Here is a 23296-nt window from a genome sequence, read left to right as displayed (position 1 = left end):
TACTATTACAATGAAATACTTTATTCGGTCCCATAAAATATGTCTTATTGAAAGTGAGTATAACCTTGCTTTTTGAATAATTTTAAAAAATATGTTAGAATAATAGTAAAGAATAATTTAAAAAAATAGAAATAATTTTATTATAGAGTGGAAACAATGATTACTAAATATAAAAAATAAGACAATTGTTTTAGAAAGAACAAAAATAAAAAAATAAAACAACTCTATTGGAATGGGAGTATATAGTTTTTTTATAAAGTAGTTTTTTTTTTAATAAAAAGTTAAAAGCTATGTAATTTCCAAATACGTTCGTAGTTATTTTAGTTCCAACACCTTCAATTCACGGATAAAAAATACAAGACCTCAATTTTGTCCTGTGAAAGGACAGGTCTCGTATTTATTAAAAATAAAAATAAAAATAAAAATAAATTCCCTCATCCACAACTTGTATCAGTTGACCTAGCGCAAGTCAACGGTCAACAATAAAACGCCCCGCTAAGCATCTCAGAAACCTCCTAAAATCTACATCCCAAAGCTCCCCCCAAATTTATTACAACAATCACACGTACATTTAATACTATTATATTATGTGATGATACACACAATAAATTCCATAAACTAAACTACACACGCAGCCTTTCCCCTTTCCCTTTCTATTTCCTTTTCCACATTAAAAAAAAAAAAGTGAAAAAATCCAAATGGAGTTTTTCAACGGCGCCAAAGCCGTCAGGCTCAAATCCCACATCGGAAAATTCCTCGTCGCCGACGACGACGAGCTCACCGTCCGCCAGAGCCGCCGCAGCGCCTCCTCCACAAAGGCCCGATGGCTCGTCGAGCTCGTCGCCGGAAACCCCCACGCCGTCCGCCTCAAGAGCTGCCACGGCCGCTACCTCACCGCCGCCGACGATCCCTTCCTCCTCGGCATGACCGGAAAGAAAGTGCTCCAGACCATCCCTGTCTCCGGCGCCGGCGCCGCCGTCGAGTGGGAGCCGATCAAAGAAGGCTACAAAGTGAAGCTGAGGACCAGAGGGGGAAAGTTCCTTAGGGCCAATGGCGCAACGCCGCCGTGGAGAAATTCCATCACCCACGACCTCCCCCACCGCACCGCCACCCAGGATTGGGTCCTCTGGGAAATCGATTCCATCGATTTATCCGTTTTCGAAAATCAGTACCTGCCCGGAAATCTGTCCAGATTCAGTTCCTCCTCGCCGGAAGAACTTTCCGACTCGCCGTCGCTCGTTGAATTTCGACCGTCCATCTCGTCTGTCAGATCTTCCCATAACAATAGCCGGCGACCGGTATAATGTGCAGCATTAATTCCATAAGTATGGAACTTTCCAGATTTATTCATTTATTTATTTTGATATAGGAAGGAATGGAGTTTTTCAGCAGAGCCAAAGCCGTACGGCTGCAAAGCTATCAGGGGAAGTACCTAATCGCCGGCGAGGATGAGGAGGCCGTCCACCAAAGCCGCGACGGCGCGTCGAAGAACGCGCGGTGGACGGTGGAGCACGTGGAGGGGAAAAGCGACCGGATTCGTCTGAAGAGCTGCTACGGACTGTACCTAACCGCAGCGGACGAACCGTACCTTCTGGGGATGACGGGGAAGAAGGTACGCCAAACCCTAACGGAAAAGAAAACGGACGTTAGCGTCGAGTGGGAGCCAGTGAAGGAAGGCTTCCACGTGAAGCTAATGACGAATGACGGAAAGTTCCTGCGAGGTAACGGCGGCCCCCCGCCGTGGAGGAACTCCGTCACGCACGACGTGCCGCATAGGACGGCGACGCAGGATTGGGTGCTGTGGGGCGTGGATGTAGTGGACATTGTGGTTTCGGATTCGGATACGGATCCGGATACAATTACGGATTCGGGTTATTTTTCGCCGGAATCGAGCGTTTCATCGGCCGCCGATGATTGCTCCGGTTCGCCGGAGATCCGGTCGGCGTTTGCCGCCCGGCCTCCTGCTAAGCTGGGGAATTCGTCAATGAACAAGGTATTTCTCGTTTTACTTTTCTTTCGTTTTTAAAAAAAAATTTAAAAATAATTTTACTTTTCAAATTCAATGTCTAGAATATTAATTTTGAAAAATTTAAATATTCAATTTACTAAAAATAGTTAATCAGCTGATCATTGAGTTTGGTGAACAAATGTGTGACCAAATCAAAGTCAATGAAATGCATCACGTGTCAGCTTTATTTATTTTTTCTTTTTCTAATTTTCTAACACTCTTTGCAATTTTTTTTAAACTAATAAGGAAATAAAGTTTTGTTTAAGCAATCATTTTTATTAATCCTCCACCTCCAGCTAATTTGTCCATTTTAATTAGGCTATAAAACTTTAAAAATATATAATTAGTGAATAATTTAAAAATATATTATAAAATAATTATAATATAATAAAAATAATTATAAATTAAAATTAAAATGACTAAATAATTTAATTATAAATAAATTTTTAAAATATAATTAAGTATATAATTATATTTAAAAAAACAAATTATATTGAACGTAGGAAGTGTTTATTTTTATAAAATTAATACTACCTATAAGAAGTGTACTATTTGTTTGTTGCAGTAACTCTATTTAATATTAAAAATATCTTTATATTTGTATAATTTATTTGGCAAATGTCCTTGTATTTGTATTATAATAAATGTATATCTGTATTATTCTATTGATTTGTAGTAATAATTAATATTCAAATATTAACGCACAAAAAATCAATGGTACTTTTCTTATGGGACATAAGTAGTATTTGATTTTATACCTTTTAAGCTAGAATATATATTAAGCTACAAAAAAAAAAAAAAAAACTTATAGTTACTTTTTTATTTTTAAATTTTAAAGGTGTCCGCGATGAAAATGTTTAAAAACGCTGAATCAATTAGACTCAAGAGCTACCACAACAAATACTTATCGGCCCACACTGACAAAACATCGATCGTCCAAGATCGTATGTCTAACGAAGAATCCACCAAATGGACGGTAGAACTAGTCGAAGGAGTAGAAAACATTGTGCGCTTGAAAAGTTGTCACGGAAAGTACCTTACAGCTACAGACGAGGAATTTATGAAGCTTGGGAGAAAAGTTATCCAAAGCTTGCCACAGAGGCTCGACTCATCTGTTGAGTGGGAGCCGTTGAGGGATGGCATGATGGTGAAGCTCAAGACAAGGTACGGAAACTACTTGCGCGCCAACGGTGGGTTGACGCCATGGAAAAGCTCCATCACACACGATATCCCCAACGTGCACCACGAATGGGTGTTGTGGGAGGTTGAGGTAGTTGAGCCCCGACAAAAGAACACGATCAATAACGACAAGCCGGAAGATTCTTTCCACTTTCCCAACCATGTGGTTAGTCCTTATTTGGTTTTTACTATGGTTATTTCGTAATTTTTTTTTTTAAAGATACGATTTTTCATAAAAATATATTATTTTCATTAGAGGTGGCAAAAATAGGCGCAATCCAAACTTTTGGTCCGAACTTGGCATGAAAAAATTGTTCTCGGAGCTCCAAAAATATACCCGAATTTTTTCGAGTTGTACCTGGCCTGGCACGCTAATAAACCAGGCCGTGCTCGGACCCATAAAGGTTGGGTCATGCCTAACCCGACCCGATTTTTAAAAATTAATAATATTTAAGAGTGTGTTTGTTTGTGGGTTTGGAGTTTTAGGTTTGGATTTATAAATAGTAAAAAGTTAGAATTTGAATAGTTGTTTTATGTGATATAAATAGATTGTGATGTAATGTTTTGAATGTAAAATAAATTTATAGTATAATATAAAAAAATAAAAATAATTGTTTGATTTAATATTTTTAAAAAAAAAAATTCTGAAAAGTAAAAACCTAAAATTCACAAAAGAACATAACATAATATATTTATATATATAATAACTAATAACATAATAACAAAAATACAGATATAGTTTGATAGCAAAGTGTTTAAGTTATTTATATTAGGTTGTAAGTTCGATTCTTACGGGTTGTGCTCGGGCTTAGCTGTCCGGCCTGAATTGTCACCTCTATTTACCATCAATCTCTTTGTGTGAGAGGAAATTTTGATTTCATTTCTTTTGTATTTTATTTAAAAAAAAAAGTATTGAATTAAAAAGTACTATTTTATCTCACTAAAATAACATATAATTAACTTTTCAAAGAAGTATATATCCCAACTAAATAAACTATTATTTGTATTTTTTTTATATAATTATTATTACTAATTAAATGCATTATTCTCAGCAGTCGAATCGCTCGAATGAAGATTCACCGAGAAAATCCGAGGGACGACTAATATATTACCATGTTGCGGACGAGGACCACCAAGTACACGACGAGTATGAAGGGCATTCATTTCAATTTAAAGGGGATGGGGTCGAGGAATTGACTCGTAAGCTCGAGGAAGAAACCGGGCTTGAGAACATAATCGTGTGTTCTCGCAACAAAGTAACCGGAAAACTCTATCCTCTTCGACTGTCCCTTCCTCCTAACAGGGCGACTATGAACGTCGTCGTTGTTACACCAACATCACGAGATTCATAAGGCATCAAAGTTGTTTTCAGTCATTTTTATTTTTATATTTATTCTTTACTATGATTATTTTAAACTGTTCTTGGTAAAAAAAAAAAAAAAAAAAAACAATATATTCAAATTTTGATTTTTAGTAATTGTGATTATATATCATCTTATAGGTTCCGTTAATATATGGATATTTGCTATAATTGAGCTTATGTAAATTACTGAACAATTTTTTTTGTTATATTAAGGTTATTGAGTTTCTTATCCAAAATTGTTGTAATATTGTTAACTGTTATCTGAAAATATATTCTCTCTGTCCCATAAAAAAAACTTTTATTTTTTATTTTTATTCGTCTCAAAATAATGGTATCATTTTTTTTACCAATTGTATTGCTTACCTAATATAATAAATATCTTTGCAATTTACAGTATATTACACTAATGTCATTACTTTTATATTAGACAATAAAATATGAGTATTTTTGTCATTTTTACTACAAACTAATATAATAACAATATTAAAAAATCTACGTACAAAAAATAAATGCTACTCATGTTACGGGATGGAGGTAGTATAATAAAATAACCTACATAACAATATTTTTTATACATTTAAATAGTATAATACTCCACTTTTCTCACATAATTTGTATTTTTTTTCTATTTCGATATGTCCCACGTAATATTTTTTTCTTTTTAGAAATATAATTTGTATTGTAACATGCAAAAATTATTGAGCCATAAGTAAATAGATTTTATATACAAAAATTTATTTATATAAAATAAATAGATTTGTTCCATAGATAAACAAATAATATAATTAAATATTATTTACCTAAGGATTTTGAATTATATTTTGTGGATAAAAATATAAATAAAAAGTTATTTAGAAGGTAAAATGAGTAAAAATGTGTAATAATTACAAATAGGGAGTAAGGGAGTGATGTGGAATAAATAGGGAGCTAATGAAAAAATTATATGAATAGGAACCGATAAAAAAAATGATTTAGGAATTGGGGATTTTAGAAAAATTAACCCTTATAACTATATCAATTTTATAATAATTTAATATCAATTAATTGAAAATTTAGTAAAATTCTATTATTCATTAATTACTGGTATAAATAAAAATTAAGAAAATATTACATTATTTTCAAAAAATTAATTTTAAGAATTAAAAATGAAAAAAAATTATAAAATTATGAAATTTATTGGTTTATATATATATTAGGATTACAAAATATAATCAGCTATTTTTTATTTTATTGATGATCAATATAACTATTTTAATTATAAAAATAATAAAAATTATATTTCAAAATTATTAGATTTTCACTACCCTTAATTAGGATAATTAGGGATATAAATGAATTATTTTGTTATCTTTAACAATGTATTAATTATAATATACTTAATAATATTTAGTACATATTTATTTTATTTAAAAAATCCAAAAAAGTGAGAAAAAATACCGATATCTTATATATATACATATGTAGATGATAGACATTTATACTGTTATTAATTATTGCTATTATTTGTCCTTTTTTTTTTAAGCTAAAAACATAAATATAATAAAGAAATTTTATTTTTACATTTAGGTGTAAATGAGAAGACAACAAGTAAAAAGATATTAAATATAGCAATTTCCTTTTGAGGTTGGTTAAATTTTAGGAGCATCCTGAATCATTTTAATTCGTTGGATTGTTTTTATTGACAATCCAACGATTGTGTTTGATTGATGGTATTATGGTAATTGAAAAAAAAATAATTAAGATATTTAATTAAAAAAATCAATTAGAAAAAATTATCGTAACTACCTCTGATAATTTCGGGATTAAGTTTTTCTTAAACAAACAAAAATATTTCTCAAGTAATTACTTCCAAAATTGTATACATTCAAGTTATAATGATGTATACATCATCCCAAAATGATGTCTCTATGATACTATTATGATGTTTTACCACGAAATATTTTTCTTATATAACAAAAACGTTTCTCAAGTAATTACTTTCAAAATTGTATACACTCAAGTTATAATGATGTATACATCATCCCAAAATGATGTCTCTGTGATACTATTATGATGTTCTATCACGAAATTACACTTTCTTTTTTTTATTTGATTGTTAAATCAGATTTAAGAAACTCGAGTTTTTCTTTATTTCCAGTTGTTAAGGAAAGGTCTGCCTCTTTATTAATTGTAGCTACAGTCATCTGAGCGTCATCTACAGCCCTATTCAAAATAAGCATATGTGCGTAGTTAGGAGGATGCAGTTCATGGTTATGCTCGTCCACATATTCGGTGACGTAGTATCTCTGCATTTGTTCGTCGAATTGTAACTTCAATCTTGCTTCACACCCAGTACACGTCTCGTACCTTTTTCTTAACATGAATGTATATGATGGAGCGCCAACATCCTCTGAAGATATTCGTTATTATTAGGGTCTACTTTACTGTCCTTTTTGTACCCCTCTTTATTGCAACAATAGTGAATGTATTGCACACGATGAGGATCACTTTTTGCCTTTTTTTGCATTTTTTTCGCATGGAAAATCCTCATATATGTGTGTATCTACAATATGACTCGTACGCATCGTCTGAAGTTGAAAAAGATACACTAGCCCAATAATCGTCACTTGGGTAATCAAATGATATATGACGTTAAAACGTATGATGTCTATAGTAGTTTATTATGGTTTATGAAACATTGTATTATGATGTTGCTCCGGTGCAAATATTGAGTAACTAAACCTACCTCCATCTTTTTGTGCATTATATGACTGGGTAAATATTCTATACGTGTTTGAGGTATTAAAATAATAAAAAAAATAGTGGATATGATTTAATATGGGGACTGCCCCAAGTCGTCCAACTACCCATAATTTTAAGATGTTGACCCTAATTTCAAGGGCAATCTAGTATAATTCAATACTTCTCAATTTTGATAGTGTGATCTTGTTTACCGTATTGGTTACAGATATGATTTCATATAGCAATCGAATAATTTATATTAGAAAATTAACATTTTTGAATTAGCACTTACATAACTTCTATAAATTAATTCAATTAATGTTAATTGCAACTATTGTTATGGTGAATGACTAATATGATTATAATGCATATATATTTAGAATAAGATGCTAATAAAGTATGGATATGATGTAACAAAAAATCGTCAAAATGTTACTCTCGCGATCGATAAAAAATAGAAAACACTTACCACATTCTGCATTTTTGGAACGCTATATCCATCTGCGTCACATTGGAACTGAGTGGAATGCGCATCAATTTGCTTCATCCTATTATATGCTCCCGCTTCTCCACTATTTATTTTCTTCGATGGACATCAGTGAAAAAAAAATTGGCTTTTGGATGTGAAACGACTAAAATTATGAATACGATATGCATTTATCTCTATTTATATTCTCTTAATTTATGTTAAAACAAAACATTGATTTATTAATTATTAAAGTCAAATTACATATCTACCCCTGACTGCAATCTCATCCGTTGATTAAAATTTTGATCGGACGGCTGATATTTTTTCAGGACGGTCCTAAATATTGTATTCAGGACCATACCCGGTTTGTAAATATAGGGATGTCAACGGGGTGGGTTCGGGACGGCTTTTGCAGGCTCTGGGACCCGCCCCGTTAGAAAATATTATGACCCAAGATTCGCCCCGCCCCACTTCAACCCGGCTCTAGGACCCGTCCCTCCGGATTCAGAGACAACCCGACAAATCCGTTTTTTTTTTTAAATAATAATAATAATTTTTTTTAAAAAAAATAATTTAACATTAAAAAAAATATGCGTCAAAGTACCAAAAAATTATAGTTCGAAAAATAAAAACAATCAAATATTGACTATAGTTCGTAGTGATGACGACCAACAATAGTTGCAATTATAAAGATAATTGTAGGATAAACAAATGCTAAAATAAATTTGATTTAGAATTAAAGTTTTATTTTATATTTAAAAAAAATTAAATAAAAAATAATATAATTTATATTGTATAAAAATATAATAAATTATAATAATTATTAAAATATTCGGGTTCGGGTCCGGGGTGAGACGGATTTATAGTAAAACCCGTAACCTTTCCCGAACCCGGCCGGGTCTAAAACTCAAAATTTACAACCCGGCCCGAACTAAATTTTTTAAACCCGAACCCGCTCATTAAGACCGGGTCCAAGGCTAATCCGGACCCATTTGACATCCCTAATTAAATAGAGATATTATAAGTAATATTTATATATATATATGGAGTGAATAAGAAAAAAAATTATCAAAAATAAGGAATAAAAGAAAAAAATAATTATATAGAAAATAAATGAGAAATTTTTAAAATATTTTAAAATTAGGAGTTGAAACTGCCCTTTTAAGAATACCAAATTAAATAATTTGAAAATGATCTATTAAAACTCTCAATTTCAAAGCAGAGTAATTTTGAATGCAAAATGTCATTTTGATCTCCTTTGGGGAAGGGGCAATCGCCAACGCCAATCCGATCAGTTATTAAGAGCATATGCAATGGTATATATCCAACCCCCAAACCCTAGAACATAATACAAATACATACGGAAGAAATTGCTTCAATAAACTAGTATTAATTCTTTACAAAATATTTTTAAAATAATAAAAATAAATATTTTACTAAAATTTTTCTAATTTTTAAAATTAATAATAAAATTATAAAAAAGTTTACCAACCGAAAAAACCCAATTAAATATTTTGAAAATAAAATATAAAATGTCTTTAATTGTCATTTTATGTATAAACAACTAATATCAAATCGCTATTTTACCAAACACTTTAATACAAAAAGCTAATCGAATCAGCTAGTCAAACCAGCTAATTAAATCAGCTAATAGCTAATCGAATAAGCTAACAGCTAACAACTATCAACTAATTGACAAACACATCCAAAATAATGAAGTAATCCACTTAGATGGTGACCCAAGCGGATTAAAACTCAAAAGAAATAGTGTCAATCCACGAAGAAATTCAAAGTCATTTTGCTGCAGAAAATCCACACGTTGGCCCAAGATCCTAGGAGGCAAGTGGTGGAAGAAGGCTCAGATCCGTTAGAAACCTAGCGGATGATGTTTTGAATATAAAATTAAATTTTAATGTACTAAAATAAATAAAATTTGAGTGTTTGATTTGATATTTTTAGAGAAAAAATAAAATTGAAATAATAAAATCATGAATACAATCTCACAAGTAAACATAGTCCGTTTCTTTGGCCGTGAGTTTGGGAAACTTACTGAGTTTTTACTGTAGAAGCCTAATTAAGCGCCAAACCACCCTCCATAAGACAAAATCTAAACTCTACATAAATATGTTTTGACTTTTTCAAAACAGGTAAATACACTTTGGTTTGCTTAGTCGTGCGACAGTAGAACTGTTAAAATATATTTAGAAGTAATATATTATATTTATGGTAGTTATCTTATTTAAGAAATTTATAGGATTCTTGTCTTATTTAGAAAATTTGTATATCATTATAAATATGTACGTATTCTTATGATTAAAATAGAGAATTTCGTTTCACATTTTAACATGGTATCATAGCCAAATTCTCTCCGGGTACATCTATGACTCGTTATATCCCGTATATATTTTTATATTTTATTGATTTATTTGCTTCTATTCACAATCATGTTGTCATTTTCATATCGTCTCCGTCTACTACTCCACTGACAGAGTCTACTTTCGACTATAACACCGTTGAGAGTCCTCTTTTCGATTCTAACTCTATTGAGAGCGAGGAAGTCATATTTCCGACTCTAGCTCTGTTGTGAGCGAGCGAGTCATGTTTTCGACTCTAGTTCCGTTGTGAGCGAACGAGTCCTGTTTCCAACTTTAACGGTGTTGAGAGTTCTGCTTCCGACTTTGATCTAGTGAACGGTTACACCAACTTCAGTCAATCTTGGCGAATTCAAATTCATGGAATATCTCGGCTATATTTTTTTCGGTCACTTCTGACAAACTCAAGTTTGTTCGATCATAACTTGAGTTTGAAGAGGGGTGTTAAAATATATTTAGAAGTAATATATTATATTTATAGTAGTTATTTTATTTACGAAATTTATAAAGTTCTTTGTATATTATTATAACTATGTGCGTATTCTTATGATTAAAATAGAGAATTTCAGTTTTAATTCACATTATATTAATTATATAATATAATTTAATAACTTTACATCATTATATTATTATTACATATCAAATCAACATCTATCAAAATTCCTCAAATCAAAACAAAACCTATTAACTCAAACGAATGTATCTTCCCAAAGACTAAAAAAAATTCAAATTCAACCAAAACTTAAAACCAAATCTTCCCAAGCTAATACCGAATAAACACACCCAATGTTTTAATGAAATAAGTTACGCATAGTTAATGATGAAGATTCAACCTCAAACAAAGCTATAAAAATTATGATCGATGATGGGGAAGAGGTTTTTGACCAACACAATAATTTCTTTAGTCGGTGCTCAGATGAATTGATTTTTTATTTTAGGTACGAGAACTTAGTTGATAATATAAAAAATAATATTTTATGTTGAATGGTTGACTTTTTATGAGTGGATAATGTATATATTATATTAATGTGTGTGTATATTTGTATTTTTTAATAATATTTATGCGAAATTGTTCCATTGAGAAATGTTTAGTGACCAAACTGCTTATCATTTTATCTTTATTTTTCTGCATTTTATATTCCTTGCAATTTATTTTTCCGCAACTTTTCTTCAACCTTTCTTTCGATTCCAAATGTATTTTCCAAGTCTTTCCTTTCCATTTTTGATACAACTACAATTTTAAAGTCTTTTTATTTGAATTTCCATCGGAGAATTTTTCGCTAAATTTCATTTTCGCAAACGCGAAATATCACCTACTGGCTTTCTGGAGTGTCCTAGGGAACTCTTGGCTGTTCTTCGATCGATGTTATCAAGCCATCGTACAATTTAGAATATATGAATTTTTGTATGCAACAATCATATATTTCTAAAACATATATAATATATATTTAAAAATATTACCAAAAAAGTTACTAGTTCTGCTAATGACATTAAGGGTGTGTTCGGTTGAGAGATTTGGACAAAATCTCACTATTCATCCAAAATTTTTCCCCCAAAAACATCAAATCAAACACCTATTTTTTATTTTTTATATTATACTAAAAATCAATTTTACATTCAAAACATCACATCATCACCTATTTATATCACATCATACAACTATTCAAATTCAAAATTTTTACTATTCAAATCTCAACTCAAAATCCAAATCCCCAAACAAACACACCTTAAGTGTGTATGCTTTTATCAAAATTTTATAGATTTTTACTATTTATTAAAAAAAAATTCTTAAAAATATCAAATCATATATTTATTTTTAATTTTTTATATTATATTTAAAATTAATTTTATATATAAAATATTATATCAACATTAATATATATAGGATCATACAACTATTTATATTCAAATTCTATAAAAAAATAATAATAATAATAATTTCAAAATCCCAAACAATACCCACCCTAAAAAAAAAAGACTGCGACTAATCAAAGTCTCCGAAATACACCAGCCAATAAAAACCCATCTTCCTAACGCATTTGTTCCAAGTATATTCCTAAAATTTCCAGCCTATTATTTATAAATAAAATACACATTAAAGAAAAGCCATACCTAATCTCACTTGTCACAAAAGGAAAATGACACGACCCTTTTTCGTATATATATTTCCCCGCAAATAAGGACAAACAAGTGTGCGTTATTCAATCGACAATGACCGGAAAAAAAAAATAAAAATCGACCATGACCGGGAAGTTGCGCCTGTACGTCATTTTCCACGACCCAAACGCACCCACCCTTGTCTCATATATTTTTTTATTATTTATATTTAATATATATATTTTTTTATAATACGAAAATTCGCAGCTGCTATCCCAATCATGTCTTGTAAGTGATCTGAGCTATAACCTCACGGTCACACTTCTAAAACCACACCGAATCTCTCTTAATTTTAGGGGGTGTGTTTTTTTTGATGAATTCGAAAAAATTTTAATATAAATTTATATTAAAATAATGTATAATGTGATATTTTATTTAAAAAAATACATATATTTTTAAAAATATAAAATTTGAATAGTAAAATCTTGGAATTTTTTGGTCAAAATAAAAAATAAAAATAAGACTGATCCCTGGGATAAAGAAAACGGTGCTAACGTTTTAAATTGGCATGTAATTTTGCCTGAAATAATTTACGCACTAAATTTGGTGGTACCATTGCATTGTTTTATTTTCGTATATACCCGAATCACGCTCTTGTCTTCCATCCTTCTTATTTAATATATGTTGGGACTCTGCGCATCCGACAATATATATATATATATATATATTTATCTATCTAGTGTATGTATGTGAGTGCGCGCGTTGTTCTCGTCGTCTTGCTGTAGCTAGTTGCAGTCCTCGTGGCTATTCCGTTCGCGATCAGTAGAACCTACTGCAGTTTGGAAGTCGGTGTGCGATAGTTCGTTTCAAATCTCAGCTTCTCGGTGGTAATTCAGTTGATTGGGTTAGCTTCTCTTGTTTTTTTTTTTTTTTTTTTTTGGTTTTGTTTTGGATGTTAATGAATAAATGTAGTTATTTTTTTGGTTTGGTTTTACGGATTGAAGGCTTAGGAAGAAGTATTGGTCAGACTTTCGTAGGTACATATTGAATGGAGGGGGAAGAGGATAGGCGGATGAAGAAAATAACGATAGGAGTGTGTGCATTAGAAAAGAAGGTGAAATGAAGCTCCGAGAATTTTTCGTTTTTCAAAATCTCACTGCACAAAACCATGCGTCGTTTAGTTGGAATGCCTGTGACGAGGGTTCAGCTTCTTGTACATGTCTCGTGCTAATTTTTGCCTGTTCCATATGATTTAGGCTTCTTCGGCACCAATGTTCCAGATTTTGGAAAGACTGCAGGCGTTTGGAGAATTTGAGGTGATTAAACAGTTGTCAATAATATGTGAATTTCTCAAGAGATTAGTTATGACACATGCGGAAATGACTTTGTTACACTGTTCACAACATTATGTAAGTTCTTAGTTTTACTATTATTTCTATAAAGATCACTACTTTAACATGTATGGTTACAGATAGTGCATTTTGGGGACAAGGTAATCCTAGAAGAGCCTGTTGAGAGGTGAGTTTTTTTTTTGAGTGATATTATATTTATGAGATGATGATTATATTTGTGTACTAAATTTCCATTGAATCCTCATCTCTAAGATGATAAGACAATGTGAAGTTACAGAGAGGAGTTCTATACCCAATTCTTACTGCTAAATCCACATCTTCAATATGCCGTTAGCAAGGATTCATACTCGTAACATGTGAACTGATGCTTGATTGTTGATTGATAGCGTTCTTGGTATTGAATTGCAGGTGGCCTATATGTAAATGCCTGATCGCTTTCTATTCAACTGGCTATCCTCTGCAGAAGGCTGAAGCATATGCTGCACTACGAAAGTATGCTTGTATTTCTACATAATTTTTTTTCTTATTGCATCCATCTATATCATCTTAATCAGCAAGCTAGTTCACTCGCTATTTGCACTTGCACAGAACTATGATCTTGCTCCTACGTCATAAATCCTGTCAACTGTCACAAGCGTAATTATCACTGAGTTATGATAATAATCTCGGCATATATTTGAACTTAAAGGCTCTAGTGTAAGCTTCATAGCCAGCTTTAGAGAAGCCTTAATTAGCAAAATCTTAGAACATATGATAAACAAATGCTTTCATTCTGTGTGATCATATACCAGTTGGTGAATACCATGCTATTTTAGTTTTGAAGATTGCTCTGTTGAAATGGATGCAACTATCTTGAATAACAGGAAAATAAGATATTCAAAATGAGTTAATATAACACATTTATGCATGTTAAATGATTGCAGAGGACAATGTGAACATGGTGGGTGGAACCCTGTAGATAAAATATAACACATTGGATTGAAGTTTGCACAAATTGAGAATTTGATTTTTGTTTTTTCCAACCTCTTCTTTTTCTCATTTGAAATATTTATTATACTTCCAATATAAGAAGAAAATATGTGATTACAGCCTGGCTGCCTGAATGGATTTGTATACCTGTGCAGGTTCACCAATATGATTGCTTCTCCTTAAGGGTGTGTTTGTTTGGAGGTTTGAATTTTGAGTTGGGATTTGAATAGTAAAAATTTTGAATTGAAATAATTGTATGATGTGATATAAATAGGTGTTGATGTGATATTTTGAATGTAAAATTGATTTTTAAAATAATATAGAAAATGAAAATTAGGTGTTTGATTTGATATTTTTTGGGGGAAAATTTTGGATGAATAGTAGATTTTTTTGCAAAATCCCTATAAATATGTTGATCATGGTGTCTCAACATTCATATTATCATATAAATGTTCTTGTGCATGTGAATGTTAACACCATAAGTTGGAACATACTATTAATTTTGTCTTACGAAATTCTCTTTCTATTATGATGTATCACCTTTTATTTCTTCTTGTTGAAGGCCCTTTCTGGTCAATGCGCTGGGACAGCAACATCTTCTTCATGATAGAACAAAAGTGTATGAGGTTTGTATAATTTTAGCTTCTTGAGGGATTATATATATCCACATCATATCAACAGGACATCATTCACCTAGTTAATACACATAGGGTGTGTTTGTTTGAAGGATTTTGAAGGATTTCCACTATTCATCCAATTTTTTCCCCCCAAAAACATCAAATCAAACACCTATTTTTCATTTTTTATATTATATTAAAAATCAATTTTATATTCAAAACATCACATCAAACCCTATTTATATCACATCATACAACTATTCAAATTCAAAATTTTTACTATTCAAATCCCAATCCAAAATCCAAACCCCCAAACAAACACACCCATAATGTTTGTGGATTCCATTTGCTGCATTCACAAACTGAACATTGATTGTTTCCAAATTAAACTTTTTATTTCCTGCACTTGATTTTGCTGCTGTTCAAATTTCCTATCATCGCCCCCTGTTGAATTTGATTCTCATTGTCTCCAAGCATTGTTTGTTTGATTAATTGCTTTCTCTAAACAGGCCTCAAATATTGCAATTTTCTTATTAACTTTATTTATGTTGGACTGGTGCTGGGATGATTTCTTTGATGAGCATTCCAGCGACTTAAAATGTATGAAGTCCCCATCCCAAGATATGCTCTAGTTAATCGGCAGTTTCCAAATCAAGATTTGGATTATTTGGTTGAGGAGGAAGATTTTGTGGAGGTCCATGGAAATCGGTTTTGGAAGCCTTTTGTTGAGAAACCTGTTGATGGTAATATAGTCATGCATTATATAAATATATATTAGCAAATCTAGTTTCTTTCTAATTTTGAATTGTCATCATCATCTTAACCTTGCCATCATTATATAAATATGATTGTTACATCAATATAAAAATGTTGCACCGTTGCACATATTGCTTGCTTGAGGTATGCATGATATGTTTCTATTGAGTTTGAGATAGTATCATTTCTTTTTATTTTTTATTTTTTGGGGTACAGTTTTTGTGCCTCTGGCCACATCATAAAGGAAGTTTGTATTGTCCTGTCTCACCTTCTTTTATCACGAATTTGTGTAATTTGTTTTCATGGACTGCCCATGGTTGGCATTTAACTCGAAACTCACAAAGCAAAACAGTGTTGAGTTTTGTGTTTAAAAATATTTAAACAATAAAGAAGGGATACACGATAGCTGAAAGATAAAATTGTTGCCCTTGTGTATTGGGTGCTATTCACTGCAAATGATTGTTTCATGGTTTCCGGTTTTTCAGTACCAAAAAATTATGGTAATTTACTACTGGGCATTGTTGTCGAAATCAAAACTCAATATGGAGCTGTAACATTATGAATTATGGATGCTACTCTATGTAGCATCAATTCATTCTGTTTGTTTAGTCAGTATCTCTACCAAGAGCTTAGTTCATTGGTGTACTTTTTAACATTTCACAGAAGAAATCATGTAAATCAATAAGCACTTGAATTGTGGGAGTGGGCCAATCAAACTATAGTTAGAGTTTGAACTTCACTCTAGGAGACATGTAAAGTAATCTTATTCCTTCATATTCTTCTATTTATTTATAAGGGTGGGGGTGGCATTCCTTTTCTAGCCTTTTTAGGGTTACAATTGCAACAATTTCAAATGGCATAACTTAACATATGATTTTCTTATAGTTTACAATGCCTGCTAATTTACACTTCTGTTGTGTGAAGGTGATGACCACAGCATAATGATATATTACCCTAGTTCAGCTGGAGGGGGAATGAAGGAGTTGTTTCGAAAGGTGATGTCTGTAACTGATATTGAGTTAATTTTACTTGGTCACTGTGGTTTGTACTTCTGCCGTGTTACTATCGTTATCTTGTCAATTTGATACATTGTGTGAAGTCGAGTAAGTGTAACAGCCTGTGCTCTATTTACATTGATTTTAATAATAGGTAACAAATGAATGTAAAAACAACAAGAAATCTTACTATTTTCAATGGGATTCACCCCCCCATAGCAGAAAGTTGATTGCTGTAAACATCTAACAATTTATCCAGCAAGCTCACTTTTATAGCCTCCATTTTTACACCTTGAAAAAAATCTCCTAACTATTCTCGCTTTCCACTCTCAAAAGTATATGATGTAAGAACCTTGAATATTAACTCACAAGTAGGCCTAGTAGAAACCAAAGAAACTTGAAAACCAACGTTATCAATGATGAACACCAGTTCCACCTTGCTTCGAACCATGAAATATCCTCAAATGAGCTTCCAAACACCCATTACTCGCGAGTACATCTTCTCATTCTAAAACCTGTTTGAACCACATCCGAGCTTCACACAATTTGAGTCCAAAATGCTTCCTGAAAGGAAGATTGAAGCCCGGTACAAGTGCACAAGGATTCGATCCATCCAGTTTAGCTTCTTCTCTTTTCTTTGTAATAATTTTGTGTCCATATGCAATTGTGGAAGATTTTTAATCATCTTTTTGTTGCCACTTGCCATTACATATATATATTGAAATACATTAGTTCTTATGTCTAACAAAGTTATATGTATGCTCAACGTCATTCTTTTTCATTGTGAGCTCTCTTTTGTTTTTTGTTGCCCTCTTTGTTCCAAATATTAATTTAGATGAAGAGACCACCCCCCCCCCCACCCCCCCACTTTTCATTCTAAATTTCATTTGTTTATGTTCTCCTTTTTTCTTTTATTCATGATTACTCATTCTTAATGGTTTCTCAGAAATCCTCATGTTATTTCTCAGATTGGTAATCGCTCTAGTAAGTTCCATCCAGAGGTTAGAAGGGTAAGACGTGAAGGATCTTACATATATGAGGAATTTATGCCTACTGGAGGGACCGATGTAAAGGTTGTTTGACCTATGATTTACCATTCTGAGATTTTCTTTGTTAATAAATTTTATGATGTTTTTGTACTTTTTCTTTTAGTATCTTAACTATTTGAGTCTTGAGACTTCTGATTTAGAAAAATGGTCCACGTGTCCCTTTTTGGTCTTATTGCACGTTCAATTCTTGATCCTTCAAGAACTAGTCAACTTACAAGACAAATATATATATATATATATATACACATGCTGCTTTAGCTGTTCAATTTTTTGTTATCTGTGCTGTATTATGAACATTATTATTGACATACTTTTTTGTCCTTGAGTATCCTTGAGTTTTGACCTTGATTGCTCATTATTTGAGTTTGTGTCTCACAATAGCTGTCTTAAAATTTTTTGTGTCTGTGGGCATGAAAATTCTAATGAATGATTGATTCCATCAGCTATGTTTACTCATTTAATTGCAATGCCTCGTAACTCATAACAAATGTAGGGTTATAGGTTTGTTCTCATCTATCACCTCAGAGCTTTACCAAAACCAATAGCTATTACTGTGTTCTCTTGTTATTGTTCTTCTATTTCCTCGAGTCCTCATGACATAATTTTTATTGTTTTACTGTTTATTACGTTGTCTTCTCTGTGATCATTTGAACTTCTTGTGTGTGTCTCTCTTAAGGGATGAATGCATCGTTCTGTTCTTTGATATTTAACTGTAATTATCAAGACTGCGTTGCATATTGTGTATTTTAGGAAGTCTTATAGTTGTAGTTTTACAACTGTATCTTGTTATTAATACTAGGAATGCTGGTTAGAAAGCAATCCCATAACTCGTGAAACATGATAGAACTAAACATATTAAGGTGGAAGACATTTTATCAAGGAAAAGCGGGAAAGAACCTGTTTACTCATATTAAGATGGACATTTTATCAAGTTCACTCGAAGTCAACTTGCAGACATACCCACCAGGGGGCTGAACTGCATTGTCTTTGAAAGAATTATATCCAAGATGGGAATGGAGCACTTACTCACCAAGATGATGAACAGTGACAATACTGTATTGTTTATTCTTTATTTTAGAATTTTTTATATTTTATACTCTTGTAGTTCGATTCTTATCACAACTATATCTTGGTATGTGCTTAGAAAGAATACCATAATCACAGGGACTTCTCTCTCTAGAACTAGTTATCCGCATTTGACAGCCCATGTATATATATAGGTCAAATGACCTCATAATGAGCTAATATATATATATATATATCTTTCTTTTCCTTCTAATTTGAGAGTACTATTGATGATTTTTAAACTTTCTAGTATATTCTCCATTTCATTTGAATAATGAAGAATTAAGTATAATCCTCAGTCTACCTCAGGTATATACAGTGGGCCCTGAATATGCACATGCTGAGGCAAGGAAGTCTCCTGTGGTTGATGGTGTTGTTATGAGAAATCCTGATGGCAAAGAAGTAAGTGATCTGCGATTGGATATTCTGGATTAGAATTTTGGTAATGGTTGCAGCCACATGGGGTTTTATTCCACTAAGGAAATAAAAGAGCAACATGAAGCTTATCTTCTATATTGGCTGCTCTTTACTCTTTGTATATGCATAAGTGAAGATAGTGAAATATAATGACCATTTCTAAATTCTCATGTCCTGTTCGCTTCCTTATTTCTATAGATGTTCACATATAAACAATATTAAATGTGATCAAAGATATTTCATGGCCTCATATAAGACAATGATAACTGAATTACATCGTGTTTTTCTTCTAAACTTTATCTGCACAATGTTTAGATAATTGTCATTTAGATTCCTGCCATTTACAACTTAAAGTTGTATACGGAATTATTATCTAACCATACAAAACTTCAGATTGAAATTTATGTTTCACATGCAATGTAATAACCCAATAAAGTTATAAAATGTTGTACCCATGTTCTACATATTCTGCGGATTCTTCTTTTATTTATTTAATTCATCTTGATTGCCATATTTTGAAACGTTACCTTCTTTTCAGGTCAGGTATCCTGTTTTGCTTACTCCTGCAGAGAAGCAAATAGCAAGAGAGGTTTGCCTTGCATTCAGTCAAGGTGTAAGTCGATGTAAACTTAACTGTGCATTTCTTGTTCGAATGCAATGAATTCTTTTATTAGAATTTTGAATATTTTATTGCCTGAAATGGATTTTAGCAACTGAGCTTTTTAAATATTGGATCGCCATGTGTGTTCTTAGCTTGTTGATTATCATTTGAATTTGGTGGATAACCTTAAAGAAATGCAGCAACATTACCACCCAAAACTGTATTAAGCAGCTGGGCAGATTGTATTGTTTCTGTTTGTAAATTATTTTTCTGGTGCTTGTTGCTATACAAATGTGTTTATATTCATTCTGAGAGATGATTTACCTACTCTTCTTGTTAGAACTCATATTGGACACTTCAAATTTAATTCCCTATTCAATAATTGTGTTTAGGGTCTTGCTTATGACCTTTTTATTTCATCCATGGTTTGTCTTTACTCAGTTTGTTCGAGAAGAGCCTTGCAGAGAACTTATTGAATGAACATTTTTCTGTTAATTTTATTTCAGGTTTGTGGATTTGATCTTTTGCGTTGTGAGGGGCGATCATATGTTTGTGATGTCAATGGATGGAGCTTCGTCAAGAACTCCCACAAGTAATACTTTCTGGTTGTTGATTCCACTTTCTTTCATTTCTGGGTTTCGAACTGCACCAGTCTGATCTGGATGTTTGTTGTCTTGAAGCAGAAGATTTAGTCATGCTGTCATTACAGTTTCTTTTTAGTTCTCTTTCCTTTTGAATAGTGATTATTATTGTTAATTTCAGATATTATGATGATGCTGCTTGTGTGTTGAGGAAGATGTTTCTTGATGCAATTGCTCCACATATTTCTTCAGCAATTCCTCCTACACTACCATGGATGGTCAATGAGCCAGTTCAACCATCTGAAGGATTAACACATCAAAGCCGCAGTATAATTGGGGCATCTGGGCAATCTGAAGAGCTGCGCTGTGTGATTGCCATTATCCGTCAGTAAGATAATATCACTTTTGCTTCTATATTAGTTTTGTAGGTCTGTGTGCTCTTCAGATATCTCTTGTTTTTGGGTTTTGCTTGTATAGTGGTGACAGAACTCCAAAGCAGAAAGTGAAGCTGAAAGTTACTGAGGAAAAGCTTTTAAATTTGATGTTACAGTACAATGGGGGAAGACCTAGAGCAGAGGTGCTTATTAAGTCTTATATCGCATACTCTTTTGTTAGTTTTCATGTCCAAGTCTTATGTCTTAACCTTTTCAGTATCTCATGTGCATTTCCAGACAAAGCTGAAAAGTGCAGTTCAGTTGCAAGACCTTTTGGATGCTACACGGACTTTAGTACGTCGTAATAGGTGTGTGAATACTGTTTCTTAATATATTCAAGGAACTAATATTCTTGTGAATATGTGCATATTGGTTATCATTTTGAATAATATGGAGCACTAGTTGATGTTCTTATAGAGGAGTGTCCACGTGGCATCATTTTTCTTATGCTAGGTGGCTAAAATATAAATAGTTTCTACAATTTCTTAGTTGCTTCTTGACTACACTGATGAAGCAATCATGCAGACCTGGTCGTGGAAGTGATAGTGAAGCAGAAGAATTTGAGCATGCAGAAAAGCTTCGCCAAGTGAAAGCTGTGCTAGAGGAGGTCAACTGAATATTATGTCTTGAATGTATATAAAATAAATGCTTCTCTTTTTGGTTGATTGATTGGATTTGAATATTTTAAGTAGATCATCTCTGATTCTTCATATGCTTGCTAATGAATGATTCATGTCATATTGAACAAAAGAAAAATAATAGATCCATAGAAATTTTGCATTTGCATGTTTAGGTAACTATTGTGATTAACATAATTTTGATGCGCGGCATCTGTTTTGGCCATGGACTATTTTAGTACTTCATTGGAAAGGTGGGGATGGGAACAAAAAGGGCCCAAAAAAGATAATGAAGCATGTTGTTAGTTGATATATTATGTTGTTAAAAGCAGTGTTTTCACGGCGTCCCCGGCTTTCTGGGGAGCGCTGGGAGCATCTGCCTTGTTTTCTTAAAGAAGGGGGTTCGGCGACACCATGGCACCCGCCATGGGCTGTCCGCACGTGCCTCTGCAAAAGGCCGTCGTGACAACCTTGGTGAAAAGTACATGTCAACCCTGATTGGTGGAACCATATGTACATCCACATTTTAGTGTTGCTTGTATCCTGTTAATATGGTGTTTCAAAACCAAAGCTCTTGTTTTTGCTCTCTTTTCTCTAGGTATATTATTTGTTTTGCCTACTCTATTGCTTTCCCTTTTTCTCCTTTCCTTTTTCAATTTGCTTCTAAGGGATTTCTTGGAGATGGCTGTAATGGTATTTTTAATGAGTATCTGAACTTTTGGTACTAGGGAGGGCATTTTTCCGGAATATATAGAAAGGTTCAACTTAAACCATTAAAATGGGTGAAAGTGTCAAAAGAAAATGGTGAAGAAGTGGAACGACCGACTGAGGCTCTAATGGTTCTGAAATATGGTGGAGTTCTTACTCATGCTGGCAGAAAGCAGGTAATGAAAAAGTTGGATCATGTAATTCAATCTATATTGATCCTAGAATGTGCCACAGGCTTACTCTTTTAATTGTTATGAAGCGATGCTGTAATCTATGGGAATATCTTACTTCATTCATTGATTAGTAGTACCTGCACTGTGGTAATCTATATAATTACTTGACAGGCTGAAGAATTGGGAAGGTACTTCCGCTACCATATGTATCCAGGTTAGCAGTCAACTACAATACCTGTAGTTATGTATATTCCAACTAATTCTTTTTCGTCATTGTTTCTGCTAAAATCTCATGCCTATTATCGTCAGAATTTTACAAATACTACTTTTGTGCGTGTGGTTAGAGCATTACACATAGAAGATCCCTGTTTAAGTAGTTTGTAGCTTTCAAGGCTTTTATATTTTTAATAATGTGGTCTATTAAGATGTTTGTTTCATCCATCTGAATCTCTTTTTCATATTCTTGATATTCTTCTACATATGCTTACAATTGTGCAGGCGTGGATTTAGTGACATTCTATATGTTCAAAGTTGGGTACATTGTGGCATAATAAAAGTTGAAATAGAAAATATTTTTGTTAGATTATATCTATTACTTATGATTAGTTTAGGCTAGTTTAGACTATGGATATTTATTTGTTGTGTTATGTAATTCTATAATAACTGGGAATAGAATAAACATTTACATAGTATCATAGGATTTTGCATCGCCATAATTTGAAACAATTATCACAGGTATGGTTTGGATGATTC

At 32.4% G+C, this 23296-nt stretch overlaps 2 protein-coding genes across 9 annotated transcripts in view; both read left to right on the top strand.

Moving 5' to 3' along the window:
* Positions 1 to 514: 514 nt before the first annotated feature.
* LOC127240034 (uncharacterized) lies at positions 515 to 4753 on the top strand. 3 transcript variants are annotated; one of them, XM_051258449.1, is made up of 4 exons: positions 525 to 1298; positions 1370 to 1993; positions 2847 to 3353; positions 4243 to 4751. In XM_051258449.1, the coding sequence occupies exons 1-4, from the start codon at positions 699 to 701 to the stop codon at positions 4537 to 4539; spliced, it is 2028 nt and encodes a 675-aa protein (XP_051114406.1). In that variant the 5' UTR covers positions 525 to 698; the 3' UTR covers positions 4540 to 4751. The 3 variants fall into 3 exon arrangements, with proteins under 3 accessions (XP_051114407.1, XP_051114406.1, XP_051114405.1); XM_051258448.1 differs by having other exon boundaries at positions 526 to 1298; positions 4240 to 4751; XM_051258450.1 differs by lacking the exon at positions 2847 to 3353 and having other exon boundaries at positions 515 to 1298; positions 4243 to 4753.
* An 8066-nt stretch (positions 4754 to 12819) lies between these two features.
* The window catches only part of LOC127240185 (inositol hexakisphosphate and diphosphoinositol-pentakisphosphate kinase VIP2-like), a 29362-nt gene continuing 18885 nt past the window's right edge, over positions 12820 to 23296 (top strand). Inside the window, exons 1-18 of one of the 6 annotated variants that reach the window (XM_051258708.1) lie at positions 12820 to 13096; positions 13237 to 13323; positions 13466 to 13525; positions 13681 to 13727; positions 13970 to 14053; positions 15093 to 15156; positions 15737 to 15890; positions 16828 to 16898; positions 17867 to 17971; positions 19322 to 19414; positions 19968 to 20042; positions 20537 to 20622; positions 20793 to 20999; positions 21089 to 21188; positions 21283 to 21353; positions 21571 to 21652; positions 22391 to 22546; positions 22715 to 22757. In XM_051258708.1, coding sequence (XP_051114665.1) covers positions 13258 to 13323; positions 13466 to 13525; positions 13681 to 13727; positions 13970 to 14053; positions 15093 to 15156; positions 15737 to 15890; positions 16828 to 16898; positions 17867 to 17971; positions 19322 to 19414; positions 19968 to 20042; positions 20537 to 20622; positions 20793 to 20999; positions 21089 to 21188; positions 21283 to 21353; positions 21571 to 21652; positions 22391 to 22546; positions 22715 to 22757 — 1564 coding nt within the window. In that variant the 5' untranslated portion in view covers positions 12820 to 13096; positions 13237 to 13257. Of the gene's footprint in view, positions 13114 to 13213; positions 13324 to 13465; positions 13526 to 13680; positions 13728 to 13969; positions 14054 to 15092; positions 15157 to 15656; positions 15891 to 16827; positions 16899 to 17866; positions 17972 to 19311; positions 19415 to 19967; positions 20043 to 20536; positions 20623 to 20792; positions 21000 to 21088; positions 21189 to 21282; positions 21354 to 21570; positions 21653 to 22390; positions 22547 to 22714; positions 22758 to 23296 lie in introns of those variants that run through there. The other 5 variants (XM_051258706.1, XM_051258707.1, XM_051258705.1 and 2 more) reach the window with 5 other exon arrangements.

This window comes from Andrographis paniculata, unplaced genomic scaffold (genome assembly GCF_009805555.1).
Source record: "Andrographis paniculata isolate CXL003 unplaced genomic scaffold, ASM980555v1 Contig79END, whole genome shotgun sequence".
Taxonomy (NCBI): Eukaryota; Viridiplantae; Streptophyta; class Magnoliopsida; order Lamiales; family Acanthaceae; genus Andrographis; species Andrographis paniculata.
Note: the sequence above shows the minus strand (reverse complement) of the source record. Positions and strands in the feature narration are given on the sequence as shown.